We start from the raw sequence: 16,265 nt of genomic DNA, 5'->3' as shown, positions 1-16,265 counted from the left end.
AGATCAGCCATGATCTTATTAAATGGCGGAGCAGGCTTGAGGGGCTGAATGGCCAACTCCTGCTCCTTGTTCGTATGTTCGTATGATATAATGAACTGGAGGAAGGAACAAGAGGACAAGAATTTCACTGTGAAGTGAGGGGAGAGAGGGAGAATACTAGCTTTAACTGGGTGTCAGGTTTGAACAATATCAGCATAAATTGGTGTGAGGAGATGAATGGCTTCATGTTACGGTGCAAACTACCTAAGGAAGTTAACAATCCATTTAGCAACAGACAGTACCAACATATAGTCAAAATAGTCAACAGCTCCTATGTAAGAAATGAAGGAAAGTCCCTGCAATTTTTACTACAGCCTTCAATATGAGCACATTCAGGAGACGTGAAATGTTTGATTTAGTGGAATGCTAGGTTATTATTGTAAACATGTCTGTTTTTACCTTCAATGTAGCTACATGCCCTAGGACAAAAATCAGGCTGCCTTTGAGTTGTTAAACATTTTGAGGTCATGTCAGCATTTGCTAGTTTTCCAGAATAATGGTGTTAGTACCAAAGGGCTTATTAAAATAAAAATCATCAATATATCCTGTTACTAAATGCAATTCAGTGATTATATCTGGAGGAACATGTGTGTAGACTTGGGGAAGGTCAAAATTAGGCTTATCAGTGATGCCCACATAGTCAAATAGCCTGCCAACACTAACTGACATATATGGGTGAGATAACAGAACTCAAGCTCTGCAAGAGTCAGCTCATTCAGGAGAAGAGGGCAGAAACATATGAAACCAAACATTAGAACAGGGAGCCAAAAAATAGTTATCATTCTTAATCCCAAGTAAAATTAAGTCCAATAAATAACTTAAATTGTTGTGCTTTTTCTGATTTACATAGAAACTAAGCTGGATCAAGCTAAACATTTCAATCTCGGCATTAGAAACTTTTTGGATCAGTTTCAAGACTCAAAGAAATGAATGAAGGAATGGGTGGAGTTATTTAAATTAGTTTTACAGTTTCCCATTTAGATGAATAGCAACTTTTGTAACTTGCAGCACACTGTTGGTCAATATCAGTCGGGTTGAATGATGAAGAACATTTTCTTAGAGCTCAGAGCTCTGGGATATAGTATTTGTAGCTCAGGACTGATTTACAAAGCTGTGTGTGATTCAGAGTCAATTTGAGGCAGTCTCTTTCTCTCTCTCTCTCTTTCTCCTCTCTTTTTTGTTCCTTTCTTTCTCTCTCTTTCACACACACACACACACACATTTGGTCCATGTCTGCTGTAGTAATTCATTCTTCTGTAGTCTATTGTAGGCTAATACAGACCTTAAAAGCCTCCTTGCTTAAAATTCTTGTTAATTGAGTCTGTAAGTTGACTACAATTCCAGAACCATGTAAGGGTGAACAGATATAGGGTAATTTTTATGCATGTATGCACATATGTCAGAATGTACAAGGTTATGTTTTTCACTAAGAAGAGGGCAATGTAACAGTGTGTGTATTATAACTCGTAATCAAATCCAGCCTTTCCCCATTAGAGCTTTAAGTGATTGAGTCTCTGGTTTTCACTTTGCTGGTGCACCCTACTGTTTTCTAGCATTTTGAGGGAGTCATATAATCCCTGGTGATTATATCACTAACATCAAACAGCCCTCTGGAATATGACTTTCCATCACAGACCACAGTATTTGCCCTGCGCACAACAGTACAGAACTAACTGGTCCACAAGTTCGCAGAGCCTGATTCCAAAGGTTGAAGACTGTGTGCTGATATATCATTGTCGACAGGACTCTTTCATTTTTTTCTATTCGGTTAAAAATCTAGTTAACTGCACCCAGTGATTTTCAGTTTCCAACAGTCCTTTTGAGATTGTGACTATATTGTGAGGAACTGATCTCCATTGGTGACATGATGGCACTCTAGTGTGATAGGTTATTAATGGAGCATTGTCCATTGCATTACATAGTAAGATTCTCCCTACCCCCCACCCTTAGTTGTTCTTCTATCCTGTTTTGACTTATGCTGCCTAAAGTTTTGCAGATGCTTACAGGTCTTCAGAATTTTGTCTAAGCAGCCATTCCTAATGTGTGTCTAGATTGTATTTGCACTATGGTAGAAAGTCATGCCTGAGTGAGTCCTCATTTGACATTTACATATCATCCAAAAGCTGTCACTAAAAATAGAAAAGGAGTAGGAAGTCTGACAATTTATTTTTCCTTTCCCTAATAAGGGTTCATTGAGGTCAATTCCTGCTATTGCCTTGACTGAGATGAGCTGACTCAGTGATTGAACCAGGGGCTGCTCCTGTCTGTATCATACAGGTGAAAACGTGTTTGGGATAGCCAGGGAGGCAGGTGCCCGTTTTACCAGGTGACGCATTTACTAATTGATGAGCCAGACAATCTATAGTTCAAAGTCTAGGTCCTTTCTCATAGAGAAGAAGGAAAAGGAATTTTATGGTGAATCACCTTAAGCCAGACAATGCATCTCTTAGTGCCTGGCTAACTGTTAATAGATGTAGGCAAGCACTTTGTCTGCCCATTCTCACAGCTACTAAATGGTGTGGTGGATGTAGGATGGGTTTTTCATCAGTTTGTCAGTATTTGACTGTAATGCTGTGCAAGGGCACTTCGATCCCTTGTGGAATGTGCACATGCTGCGCACACCCAAGCTCTTTGGAGTGGCTTTCACTGTGGAGCTGGCAGATTCTGTGGGATCCTCAATTCTCAACTCTCTTTGTAAGTTTTTCACTAATTTAGGGATGACTAGTATTGCTGCCAGAATCAAAGTGTTGCCAGATGAAAAACGTAATAAGTTCCATTCTCTAGTAGTGAATTAACCCTCACCCTGATGAGTGACAGATTATGTTGGCTCGCATACTCTTAATGTTCATTTTTTAACTATAGTTCTTTTTCCCCTCCAATTTTCTCTTCTGAAGGCATTGACTCATGCTGGGTTCCACAGGGATGAAAAGTGCTCAAGCACCTCGCCCAAATTGCCATTCTTCATATGTGGGCTTGTCCACATTTACTATGAGACCATTGTAGACATATTCAATCCTTTACTCACCAGATGCCCACACACAGACAGTTTCCATTGAGGGTCACAGAATAGCAATAAGAAACAGGAAGCTTCACTGATTTTTCATTCTTCTCTTGAATCAGAGGTCCTTAAAGGCCTGTTATAGTGTCCCAATCACTGCCACATTTGAGATCAGGAAGTGGGAGATCTTCTGGTTTGTGTGGCTTTTGAACACTACTGAAAGTATGGGTTCACGTTAAGACTCCTGCTGATGTGAATATGTCTCTATACTCCACCCCTGAAAATCTATCAGGGATGGTTGGAGGGTAGAGAGTCCCATCTTACCATATTGAGTTACCACAGTGGAATGAGAACAGAAATAGTATGATTATAAGTCTACAAAAATTTGAAATTTTCCTGCATATGATAACATTTATGGAGGGTTGGGGGAACAATACATGCATGAGCCTTAACAGAATAACTATTAACCCTAGAGCCAACTTGTGAAAAATGACTAAATAAAGGAAATGTTAGTGCTCCTCCCTTTGCAGAAACAAGGCTTGTTCCTATAAGCACAGTGAGTCTAAAATTTTCCTTATGCTTTTCTTTAATACCGATAAGCCTTGAACCGTTTTCTGCATGGGGAATGCTTCAAGTTCAAATTGATACACTCCCGACTCCAGTGCTACGTTACCCGGTTTGTTAAAATCATTAGTCATCTGAGGGCACTGGATACAGCAAAGGCTATGGGCCCTGAATACATACCAGATGTAAGACTTGTGCTCCAAAAATAGCTGTGCCACTAGCCAAGCTGTTCCAATAGAGCCTCAACATGGGCTTCTAGTTGACAATGTGGAAAATGGCCCAGGTATGTCCTGTCCATAAAAAGGACAAATCCAATCCAGTCACTAGTCAATCATCAGCAAAGTGATGGAAGTTGTGGAAGATAATGCTATCAAGTGACACTTAGCAATAGCCTGTTCCTCAATGCTCAGTTTGGATTCAGCTAGGGCCATTCACTCCACACCTCATTACTGCCTTGGTCCAAATCCGGGGAGATAGCTGAATTCCAGAGGGGAAGTGACATCAAGGCAGAATTTGGCCAAGTGTGACATCAAGAAGCCAAATTGAGTCAATGGGAATCAGGGGGAAAATTATCCACTGGTTGGAGTCATGCCTAGCACAAAGAAAGATGGCTGTGGTTGTTAGAGACCAACCATCTCAGCTCCAGGTCATTGTGACAGGACTTCCTCAGGATAATATTCTAGGCTGAACCATCTTTAGCTGCTTAAGCAGTGACTTTCCCTCCAGCATGGTTAGGATGTTCACTGTTGATTACACAGTGTTCAATACCAGTCACAACTCCTCAGATACTAAAGCAGTCCATGTCCAAATGCAGCAAGACCAGGATAACATTCAGACTTGGGATGATAAGTGACGAGTAACACTGATGCCACACAAGTGCCAGGCAATGACTATCTCCAACAAGAGAGAATCTAAGCATCTGCTCTTGATATTGAATGGCATTACCATCGACGAAACACCCACCATCAACTTGCTGGGGTTACCATTGACTCAAAACTTAACCAGACCAGCCATATAAATACTGAGACTACAAGAACAGTCAGAGGCTGGGAATTCTGTGGTGAGTAATTCACCCTCTGACTCCCCAAAGCATGTCCACAAGTCAGGAGTGTGATGGAATATTCTCCACTTGCCTGCAAGTGGAGTAGATGAATGCAGCTCCAACAGCATTCAAGAAGCTCAACACCATCCAGAATAAAGCAGCCCATTTGGTTAGCACATTAAACATTTACATTCTCCACCAATGATGCCATGTATGCCATCCAGAAGTTGCATTGCAGCAACTTGCTAAGCTCCTTTGACAGCACCTTCCAAACGCACAACCTTAACAATTGAGAAAGACAAGAGCAGCAGGTGCAGGGTGCAAGTTTCCCTCTTAATTCGCACAACATCTTGACTTGGAACCACATCGCCATTCCTTTACTGCCACTGGGTCAAAAGCCTGGAACTCCTCCCTATCAGCACTGCGGGTGTATCTACACCATATCGATTGCAGTGGTTCAAGGCTAATTAGGGATGGATATCAAATGCTGGCCTTGCCAGCGAAGCTCACATCACATGAATGAATAAATAAAATTACCCGTTGCTTCTTCAATGATATGTTTATCGAAACAGATAGAATGAGCAGATTTGAATTGTTTTGCATAGAGTAATTTGGATGATAAATTGTTTCATTACAGCCAGAGAATTAGAACCTGTAACGTACATTGTATTCTACTGCATAAAGTGGAATTGTGTTGAGAGTCCACAAAGTTTAATTACTGTAAATCCAGGGGTTAGTTAGGGATTAATTATTACCGGTGAGCAAAATTTAGAGATGTGGGATGGGGTGCTTGGAAATTTCAGGCTCCAGATAATTCCCTTTTTTACTACTTGGGTTGTAGTAGTGAGCTGCCCAAGGATGGGTTCTCTGTTCTTTTCTCCACGCCTTGAAGTCTACCTCCTTCAATTTACATTTGCTCATATGAGCCTCCAATTTTCAATTGGAGTTGCCTAATATCATCATTCTCCTTCTCCCTCTTGGACTACAACCCTCTAATTTTTCTTCAATCACCTCTTTCAGCAAGTTCTCATGCCTTAGATTATGGCCAGTCCAACCTTGTTGCCTTTTTTTGATGACTTTTCACTAACAATATTTGCTCCACCATCCTGAGAACTTCCTTATTGCTCTTTTGTTCTCTCTAACTGATCCAGCCCATCCTTGTCCAGAATCTCGTTTCACACTTTCTAGACATTGGATGTTAGCTTTTCTCGAGATTCACATTTCAGCCCTTTACAAGACACTACGTATCACAGTCTTGATAATTCTTTTCTTAAGATCTCTACTCATTCCTATGCTCATCAGTTATTTGGCTGGGATTTTCTGGCCAGGACCCGTAGTGGGCGGGAATGGGAAATTTGTGGAGCCAACCAAAAGTCCATTTGTTTTTGGCAGCACCGGAAAATCCCAGCTGCGGGCAAGGCTGGAAAATCCCAGCCTTTATGTTTGGAGAACGCATTCTTTAACATTGCTATTCTAGCTGCTTCCTAGGTAATCAAATTGTGATATCTGTTCTATTTATCTTGCCCTCTGCTTTCCCACCATTATTTCTTCCCATCTTTTTAACATTTTGTCTTTTTTAGATGAATTTCAATTCCATAAGCTTTTATCACTTCATTCAATCTATCCATTAGCATCTGTAGGTCTCCTGCTGTGCTAGCCACTAGGGCTTTGTCTTCTGAAAATTTCACCACCTTCCCCAATTGACTTCCTACTTTGACACCTTTCTGTAATTCATCTACTGCTTCTACTTGGGATAAAATGGCTAAAATGTGAGAAATGCACAATTACACCATATATTTGCATGAAAAAACTTGGGAAGAAACTGCTTTAGGAAAGGCTTAATTGAATTGAAAAGTCAGTTGACTTAGTACTAATTTGGTTTCCTCATAGGTTAGTCTAAAAACAGGGATTGTTTTGGCCAGTATTTTTTGAAATATCTTGTTCTTTAAGTGCACACAAGGCAGTGAGTGCTTTGTAAGTATGATTCAGAGGCAGTGTGGTCCTGTCATATGCTTTTAAAAGAGAAATGACTCTCCAGTGTGCTTTATTGGCTGCTTTAGGTTTTTTGTACTGAGATCTAAGTTGCAATTATAACCAAAAACAGGAAATACTGGAAATACTCAGCAGGTCAAGCAGCATCTGTGGAGAGAGAAAGAGTTAGTATTTCAGGTTGATGACTTTTCATCAGAAAGTTACAATTGCCATGCTTACTTCCATACAGAGCCATTGGCATGTTAAAAATTGTCTTTTATGTTGAGTTTTACATTTCTTCACCTTATCCACATTCAACTGTCTCAAATTTTCTAGAAAACGAATGAGACAGTCACGGAGTGGTAGGTGACACGTGCTCCACCGTGTTGTACTCCCGTTTTCAGGAATGCTGCTGCAGGGTAGGAGGGCGGGTCTTTCAAACAGGCAGGGAATAAAATAAACTGGAAGCCTGATCCCCAATTGCTTTGATGCAATTCTAAGGCCTGGTTCTAAAAGGTACTGGTGAACTTCTGGAAGCAGATCACCACCCTGCTCTTTCAACTGTGGTTGATGCTTTTGCTGGAAAAACCATGGGAGAAAGAATTAAGGTTTACCGTTAGGCTTTCAATCATCTTCATCTTCCAATTATAAAATGTTGGAGTTTACGATATTTAATATTCACTCTTGTCTCCCCACCCCCCGCCCCCTCACCCACCCCACCTCCTCCCTGCCTAGTGTCTGAGCTGAGGATTCGGTGGGTGACTGCTTCCTGGTCATGGTCAATGGATGATTGAGACAGAGACTAGCCAATGTGTAAAAGTGACTGGGGAGACTTGACCCGTTCTTTTTGCTTGACATTGACCAACCAAACGTCCCATCCAAGACCCCTCTGAAGAAGGGTCATACGGACTCAAAATGTCAACTCTGTTTTTCTCTCCACAGATGCTGTCAGACCTGCTGAGTTTTTACACCATTTTCTGTTTTTCATCCCATCCAATATGTTGCTTTGAATCACACCCTTCACCTACTCCCAGTTTCACTGGCTGGCCAGATGCCCAGTGGTCCTGACGGGAGACCTGGTTTATTTTGAGGCCTTGGGTTCATTGGCATAGAGCCAGCAGGCTATGGCCTGAAAACATACCTCCCAGGGATACTTGCTGGCTTCTGACTGGAAGAAGATAGATTGGAGATTGGGGTTGGGGGAAGGGGGGGTTGTTTCTTTTCTCAGGATGGCGATAGGAAAAGAGCCAGTTGTGTGGTTGTGGACCAGGTTGATTTTGGGCAGCACGCAGGAGCATTTCCTCAATAAATCAATGAAACCTTACCGACTGGGCTCCTCTTCAACTGGACTGGCAGCTAATGCTGATGTAGTTTGTCTGGGATCAGGGCATTGCCAATGTAATAGAAGTAAGGTATGATTATTGAGAAAGGCTTCCAAATTGCTTGGAGCACACCCTGCCTAGTATGGCCCTGATATGGCAGTAATCTAAATTTTAGGACAATCCAAAGGACCTACTGCCTGATTCGGGCTGGTGCTTCTGCTATCCAAAGCTAGGCCAAAGGCTTGATTGGGACGTCTATAATGTCAGCCAGAAAGAGCGATTTCCCAACACTTTTGCAGTGTTACAATTCTGTTTCAGCCAGGTGGGAAGCTTCAAAATTCCCCTCATGCCCCCAGTTTTGTGAGAATCCCAGAACTGATCATGCTTCCTACCTTAGAAATAATAACTCTGTACTCACATATTATGTATATTAGTAAATATGTGCATTTTGAAAACTTCAAAATTATTTTCTGAAAATATTAAAGTACTCTTATTGTTAGCACTGAATCTGTGTCCTCCTTCTTTATGTTCAACAGCAACATGTCTTCCAAGCAAGCCACCTCTCCGTATGCTCCTTCTGCTGATGGAGAGGAAGCAATGGTCCAGGAACGATTGGTACGGGAGAGGGAAAGGGAGGAGCTCAATGACCAGCACACAGCCTCACATCTGCCCCTGCATACGTTAGTAATCAACAAACCTCACTCTGAGGAGCTACCACCTGTTGTCGGCAACCTCCAACCGGACAGTGATTGGGAAAACATGGCTACCACCCAGCACAGAGCGGTAAGGACACAGCCCAAACTGTCCTTCATTTAAACATCCTTTTCATCTACTAAGGTTATATCTTTGTGTTTCCCAGGCTCTGACTTTCCACCTAATCATCTGTATGTTCAATCATGTATCCTATCAGCCAAATGGATATTATGCCATGTTCCGTGGGACAGCTGCCTCTGGGTTGAATTTTCATTTTTGCTACTAATGGACAGTAGGTGATAGTAGATTGTCCCAGCCCAATTTTCATATGCAATACTTATAGAACAAGTATTGGGCAATGTCATAAAATGGGCCACAAACCATTGCCACTTGCTTTCTGCCCATCACTAAAAGCCAAAATTCACCCTTCTGTGTTGTCAAAATGGATTCTCTGAAGCCTAGAAAAAGTTTCTCCCCATTTTTCTACCCTCCTCTTTTGAAATCTCACATTACCCTCTGTGGACCTGTTCATACCTGAACCAAACAGGTGTTTTGACCATAGCGGAACATAAAACCAATCTTATTATTGCTCAAGATCATACACACGCACAAACACACGTGCACACACAAACACGCACCTGTGCATGTACATACACACAAACACACGCACGCATGCACACAAAAAAACACATACACACACACCACAAAATCACACCATACACACACACCACATACACAAAACACACATCTTAGCAAGCAGAATAAGAACAAAATACAGCTGGCAGTATTTTGCTCTTGTAAAGGAACCATGGATGTTGGTTCCCCAATTTTAGTCCATGGTATTGAGATTGTGTTCTTACTGCTGTGGCAATAGAGAACAGTGATTGAATCTATGGTCACCTTAGTCTGTATGCTTCTGTTCTACACTAGGTGATGAATTTACCCCCTGAACTATTGGGAAACACTGAAAGAAGTTTAATTTTTGAAGTGTGTTTGTACACAATTAAAGATACATTTTATTCATAAACTGCCAAATAAATGAGGAATAAAAATTGGAACTGGTATGAAATTTTCAGTATAATCTGATGAAGGACCCCTACCTTTATTCAGACGATGCATTTGAATGAGTTATTGGTGATGAATACCCAGGAGATTTTGATTTCGGATCTCTAGAACTTAGCTCTTCATAAAATGTAACGTCAAAGACCAGGAATAGTTTAGGGAACAGAAAACTTCCCAGTTGCTAGGCTGATAGGCGATGGATCTTCCATTTCTTCTCTCCCCTCTATATTTGCTTCTGAGGCCTTGATTACCTTTAATTGCTGAATCAAGACAGGGAATGAGGGATAGGAATACTTCACATTCATTGTATCCATACAGACTTCTTCACACAGCACGAGGCACAGAGCACTTTGATGATCAATTCTGACCATGATGCTGAGATTTTATTTGCATATTAAAAAAAAACATTAAGACTGAGTGTGACAGTTTTTGCTCAGACAGTTATCCAGAAGTTGTTTCTTAAAGTAAATTATAGCTTTCCATAGACATTAGACAAACCTAAATTACCAAAGTTTAAAGTGCGTAACCCTACTCTTTAGAAGAAGGCAAACCTTAGATTTTCTGATATTTACTGACTGTCTCCTTAATACCGCAGTAAGCAAATTCATTTAAAAGTGAGTAATGCAGTTAGTTTTATGTATTTTATTACTTCACTCATAAATTAAGCTTTCCCCACCTAATGATTTAGCTTCTCTGACTCTGAATCTGAATCTATAGTGAACTTGGTACAATTCTTTTTACTAAAATAATGATAAAATGTCTGTTGCATTTTAAACGTAGCACTGTAATGTCAGAATGTTCCAGAGTTCTTTATGTTTTGCCAATCACATATCAGATGGTTTTGCATCCCAGAAATCACTGCTACCTTCAGCCTGCCAGTTCAGCAAATCAATTGTCTAGAACCTGGAACCTGTCAGATCGCTTAACCATGTCACCAGGAACCAATGAAATTCCAGAAACATCTCCATGGTGTCATTTCTGATTGGTTCACTTACAAGAACATCCAATGGGTATTATTGAAAAGGTTTCAGTGTCATGTAGGGACCATGACAGTATCTCACTCATCCTACAGCACTCCCCTAAAAATAAGCTTCATCATATAATTAACACTTAAGAAGTTCAATTCAGAAAAGCATTACAGATTTAGCCGTAAACATCCCCCCCACCTTGTGACCATGGGCTGGATTTTCACTGAGTCTGGATGACTTGGGAGTCCTTTAAAAATGGTGGCCAGGTCACGATTCCGGGATTCACAACCCCCTTTCCGGGGTTTCTGATTTTCGGGAGTGCCTCTTAAGGGTGCAAGCTGGTTCAGGTCAAATGTCCACGCCCTGCACTCCCAAGCTGACCAGCTGTAATGTGGGGATAGGCATATCCTAGCCCTCCACAATTTTCATCGATTTGGGCCAGGTTTTCAATGAGTTGTGGATTATAGAACCTCAGGGGTGTCATGAACCATAGTCTGCATGAAGGGACCTCATGAGGTGTTTCAACAGAGTAATGGATGCCTGGGCTCTCAGCCAAGTCTCATTATTTATCCTTGGCTGAACGCCCAGGCATCCATTTGAGTACTAAAACACCCAAACCTGAGAAAACATTGGTTGCCTGACAGCTCTTGCTCTCTGATCTCTGCTGTCATTGCACAATGTTTATTTACACAAGGTTAAGAGATTTCAAGTGCTTGCAGTTTCAACTATTGAAACTTTTAAGAGTCTGGATGATTGACACTTTTATTGCCCTGTTGAAAAGGACTTTGTTTTAACAGTAAAAGGTTATGAATGAGTGACTTTTCATTAAAGTTTTTTTAACACATCCTATTGTCACTATAGTGTTTATTGGTAAGTCAACGGGCATGGAAATGCCACATTTTGATATGGGGGCATGAAGGGCCATGGGTGGAGGGGCATAACTTGGTTTGGGGCATGACGGACCATGGGGGTGGGTGGGAAGCATGGAGTGGCATGGATAGGGTATGGGAAGTGTGTGGGGGTGAGTGGGTATGAGGGGTGAGGGCTGGACGGCCTTTCTCTTTTTATTTTAACCGGGATGAAGTCACACAGCACCAAGGCGGGCCTTTTAACAGCCCGCCTCCGCACATGGCAGCCCATGTGGCTGCTTCCGAACTTTTTCCCAGGTCAGCTGGCCTGACCCGCCTCCCCACAATGAAAATCATATCCTTGTGGACATTTTTTCCCGAGATGGGTGTGCCAAGCTGGGAATTTTCCCGACTCCCGCTACCCGCCTCGAGGATAAAAATCCAGGCTCATGTTGTCCCTGAAACATCAATAACAACTCTGCAAGTAGCACAGCAGATCACATCATCTTACTCCAGCTTTACCTCCTAAAGGCAATTTGAATAGCACATGCATCAAAGATTAACACCATGCACATGGTCATAATTTTGTTCCTCCACAACCTCCAGTACTAATTCTGACTTCTATTTGCTCTCTTTACTCCCTTCCCTTTTTCATCTTGGTGTGCCAAATTTTATCTGCTCCTGTGATACATCTTGGGATGTTTTACTATGCTCCAGGGGTTATTTAATGCAGGCTATAGCTGGTATGACATTGGTCCAGTCTGCCACAAATCCACTAACCAGTCTGTTGCTTGGGTCTACCTCTAATTAACCAAGTTGAGAGACACCACCTGCTGAAAGGGACATAGTGAAAAAGATAGTGATGTTTCAATCCATGGGGGTGACTGGACGTGCTGTTTTGCTCAGGCAATCAGCCTGGTAAAATGACAAGAAATAATATATATACCATATATTTTACTTTCTAATAAAGGCAGGATAATTTTGACATTTTCAGAAACAAGAACAACTTCCCTGTCTATATTAGAGCACATCAGTGTCAGTTTCTTCCCCCCTCTACCTCCTTCACTTATTCTATTGAAAACCACTGATATTGGCCACTGCATCTCTGCACTGGGGAGCAAAAGGTCAGCCAGCGTCTTCACTCTTCAGAGATGAGAATGGGAGAAAGTGTGTGTGAGCCAATCTGAGATAGAGAGAAAAGAGACTGAAGACAAAAACAAAGTGAGATGGAATGAATTTGTGTGTGTGACAGACAGCCACAGAGAGAGGGGGAAACAAGACATTTATTTTTTGACACTACCGAGCAATTAGTGAACAAAATCTGCATATAAAAATGAAACAAGAGTTTTGAAGTTATCTATAAGCAAAATTAGGGAATTGCATTCTGCTTATATCAGTTTATTCTAACTAGAGAAAGATTAAATTGAGGACACAGTTTATCGTGGGTCTCACTGATTAACACAATTATATATTTTTTATTTCTGATATAATTTGGGGGAGCGTTATGTTCACCCTAGGGAGGATTTTAATTTTGGGAAATGGAACATCTTTGATACCATTCCACCCCACCCCCACTAGAGCTGTACCTTGAGTGTCCTGCCATCCATTCTTAATTAGCACTTTTCTTAGATAATATCACCACCTTCAACACCTCTTTGATCCTTTTGTCTGTGACATCTTTTGATTATCTGCTCCTATCACTGCTTGCTTGTCCCTACAACCACCCCACCCTCAACTTCTCTCCCCCCGCCCCCCACCTTAAACCAGCTTATATTTCACCCCTCTCCTAACTATACTTCAGTTCTGTTGAAGGGTTGTGTGGACCCGAAACGTCGACTCTTTTCTTCTCCACCGATGCTGCCAGACCTGCTGAGTTTTTCCAGGTAATTCTGTTTTTGTTTTGGATTTCCAGCATCCGCAGTAGTTTTTTGTTTTTATCTCAGTATTGAGCATTCCAAGATTATCAGTTATGGCATGGCCTGATGGAAGAAATGCTCTCTTTACTGCATCAATTACTCCCATATTGACTACAGTATCAGACAAATGCAGGGCAAGACTCCTTCTATACTGCTCCATTATGTTCTCATAGGCACGATACAGATTACATGTAGTGCAAAATCCCTTTTTGCAATTGAGCATTCCCAAATGAGACATTGCTTTGGCTCAGTGAAATGAAAAGCTTCCTCTACACTTTGTTCCACCAATTGGATGTACAGCAGAGCTGCCAATACACTGCCCTAATATTCCGACAGTTGTGATTCAAAGGCCCATTGTCAGCAGCTGTTTTTCTTGGCTTTATTGCACAGATTTATTATGGTCACACCTACCCTGTTTGGTACATTATAGGTGACATTGCTGCTGGGAGAAAACTGTTCCAGATATCACATAGCTAGCAGTTAAGACTGGGCTTTACCACAAAATGCATTAAACTGCAGCTTGCATATTTGGTGAGCCTTCCAGCAGGATTCAAGAAGCCAAATCCCTGATGTCCCTGTTGACCTACCTTCCTGGGCATTTTATTCTATCAGATGTTTATTTAGTATTTTTACCCACTGTTCACCAATTCTAACAAATAATTGTGTTCTGTGCCAGTCAGCAAGCACATTTGTGAGGAGAAATTTTTAACTAGAAGCTGAGTGCAATATGTCAGCTTGAAATTTGAATAGATGTAAATGAAACTGAACTATCAATATGACTGAAATCTGAAAGTTCAAGTATGTACTAGGTGGGTGTGAGAGTCAGATATGACCAAGAAAACAGAATTGCTCCTGCAACCCACTAATAGAACATAGTCTTGCTGGACATGAATACAGAGCTGTAACACTGCAGTCTGATCATCAAACCCTCTCCTGGAGCACAGCTTTGCAAGATGGGCGAGTAAATCAGGGATAGGGCTACATCAAGCTTTACTGAATTAACCCATGGATCACATAATTATTCGCTTTTACTGCCCAGATGATAAAGGATTTCATAAAATGATACATTGCATCCTCATCTCTCTGGGAAAGTATTTTACTTGAAGGAGGGATTATCAAAAATCTGTTATGATGCATTAAAAAAATCTGTTCCTCCTTCTCCTAATTTCTTTCCTCCTGTCCATGACTGGGAATCGAAGCTATAGCTAACTACTCCTACAACCACCCCTCCACCACCCACCCCTGCACCTGTCACTAATACTTTCCAGCAAGGGTCACTCCCCTGTTGGGGGAGCTGAGGTCAATTGCAGTATCCTTCTGTCAACCTGCTTGAGATGAGCTAACTGAGCAAAGACCAGGGAATCAAACCTGCCATCTTTCTTGCAGTATGGCTCAGCTCATGATGGGGTAGTGCTCCTACCAACTGAGCCATCAAGGTAGTTCCAAAATCCACCTCCCCCTTCCAAATTCTGTTAGTTGTGAATGCATTTTGATTCTAGTTGTACCTTTCCACCAGCTAATACCCTTGCTTCCCATTCCAGATCAGCAAGTGTGGCAAAGAATTCCTCTAGTCACTGTGTGTTTGTGACACTATCAAACTTTGCAAGATGATTTCCCATATTTAGTATTTCTTATAAAATTGTAAATGAATCCTGAAAGAATACATTCTAATTGGACTAGAAATAACAATCTGGAAAACTTTCCCCAATAGTAAACCTCACGTTGTCGTTTGCTATGACAAGTGCAGTGTGTGAGATGGGTCAGTTTGTAAGTAAGTGGCACCCACTGCAGCAAGAGTTCTGGCCCAAGTCTTGTTTTTAATAGGCACACTATTGGTGCAAGGATTGTAATATCAGTAATTCTAATGGGAACAACACTAACAAAAAAAACCATTCCATAATAGCATTAAAAAAAAATCAGCAAAATTAGCCTTGTTACAATTGTCAAAAATCTACTCTGCTTAAATCTAGTCAGTTTAACCAACTTTTGACAGCAATTTGGTGAAACAGAATCATTTTTTAAGGATTGATTTATTATGGTAAGTTCTGATGAATTGTATATTAGTAAAGCTTTGATTTATTGTGAGGAGAGGCATCCTGAGACACCACTATCAGTTGAGCATACATGTCAAAAGGATATTTGCCTCTTGACATATCCCAGCCCGAATAACAAGCCCCAGTGTAGATAATTGAAATTACCTATTTAAATTCTACTAAGCATTATATTATTTTCTGCAGTCATCTGAAAACAGGATGACTGCTTCAAGAATAACCTTGTCCTCTTTAATTTAATTTAATTCAACTAGCATTCTAAAGGGTGGGGGAGAGAAAGAGAAGATCTTGAACGAATTTGAACTTCCATAAACATGCTCAGCAGAAGACATTGTGCCTCAACATGGCTTTGATGTATGTAATTGGGTGCCAATTAGATTTTATGTATGGAACTGAACAGAGAAATGGCTCCGTATTGATGCCTTTAATAATAAATGTTAACTTTTATTTTTAATTCATAAAATTCCTATATATTGATGTGCAATAGTATGAAATATGTGAAGGTTTTACTGTATCTGATAAATTTTTGGCAGGCTCTGATCTTTCTAGTCACTCTGAGGAGTGGGAATAGATTAATGCATTTTTTATTTGGCTTCATGGTATTATTGAGCCCCAAGAGTTGGGTCACGGCCTATAGACTGAGTCATTACCAAATATGAAGGTTGGAAGTGAAACCAAGTTGGACCTAGGCATCGTGATTAAATAACGCCGAGCTCGAGCCTGAAAAGCCTGTAGGTTATAGGAGGAAGGGAACTGGAGGGAAGGAGCTCCCCAGTTTTGAGATGGGTATT

General features: G+C 41.1%; 1 protein-coding gene across 5 annotated transcripts in view; it reads left to right on the top strand.

Annotated features, from left to right (window-relative positions):
* Positions 1 to 16,265, top strand: part of sox6 (SRY-box transcription factor 6) — a 710,993-nt gene that overhangs the window by 267,775 nt on the left and 426,953 nt on the right. For all 5 annotated transcript variants that reach the window (XM_078549279.1, XM_078549274.1, XM_078549275.1 and 2 more), the window contains one exon: positions 8,473 to 8,719. In XM_078549279.1, coding sequence (XP_078405405.1) covers positions 8,477 to 8,719 — 243 coding nt within the window. In that variant the 5' untranslated portion in view covers positions 8,473 to 8,476. The remainder of the gene's footprint in view (positions 1 to 8,472; positions 8,720 to 16,265) is intronic.

This window comes from Cetorhinus maximus, chromosome 9 (assembly GCF_964194155.1).
Source record: "Cetorhinus maximus chromosome 9, sCetMax3.hap1.1, whole genome shotgun sequence".
Taxonomy (NCBI): Eukaryota; Metazoa; Chordata; class Chondrichthyes; order Lamniformes; family Cetorhinidae; genus Cetorhinus; species Cetorhinus maximus.
The sequence above is the reverse complement of the archived record's forward strand: the minus strand, read 5'-3'. Positions and strand labels throughout refer to the sequence as shown.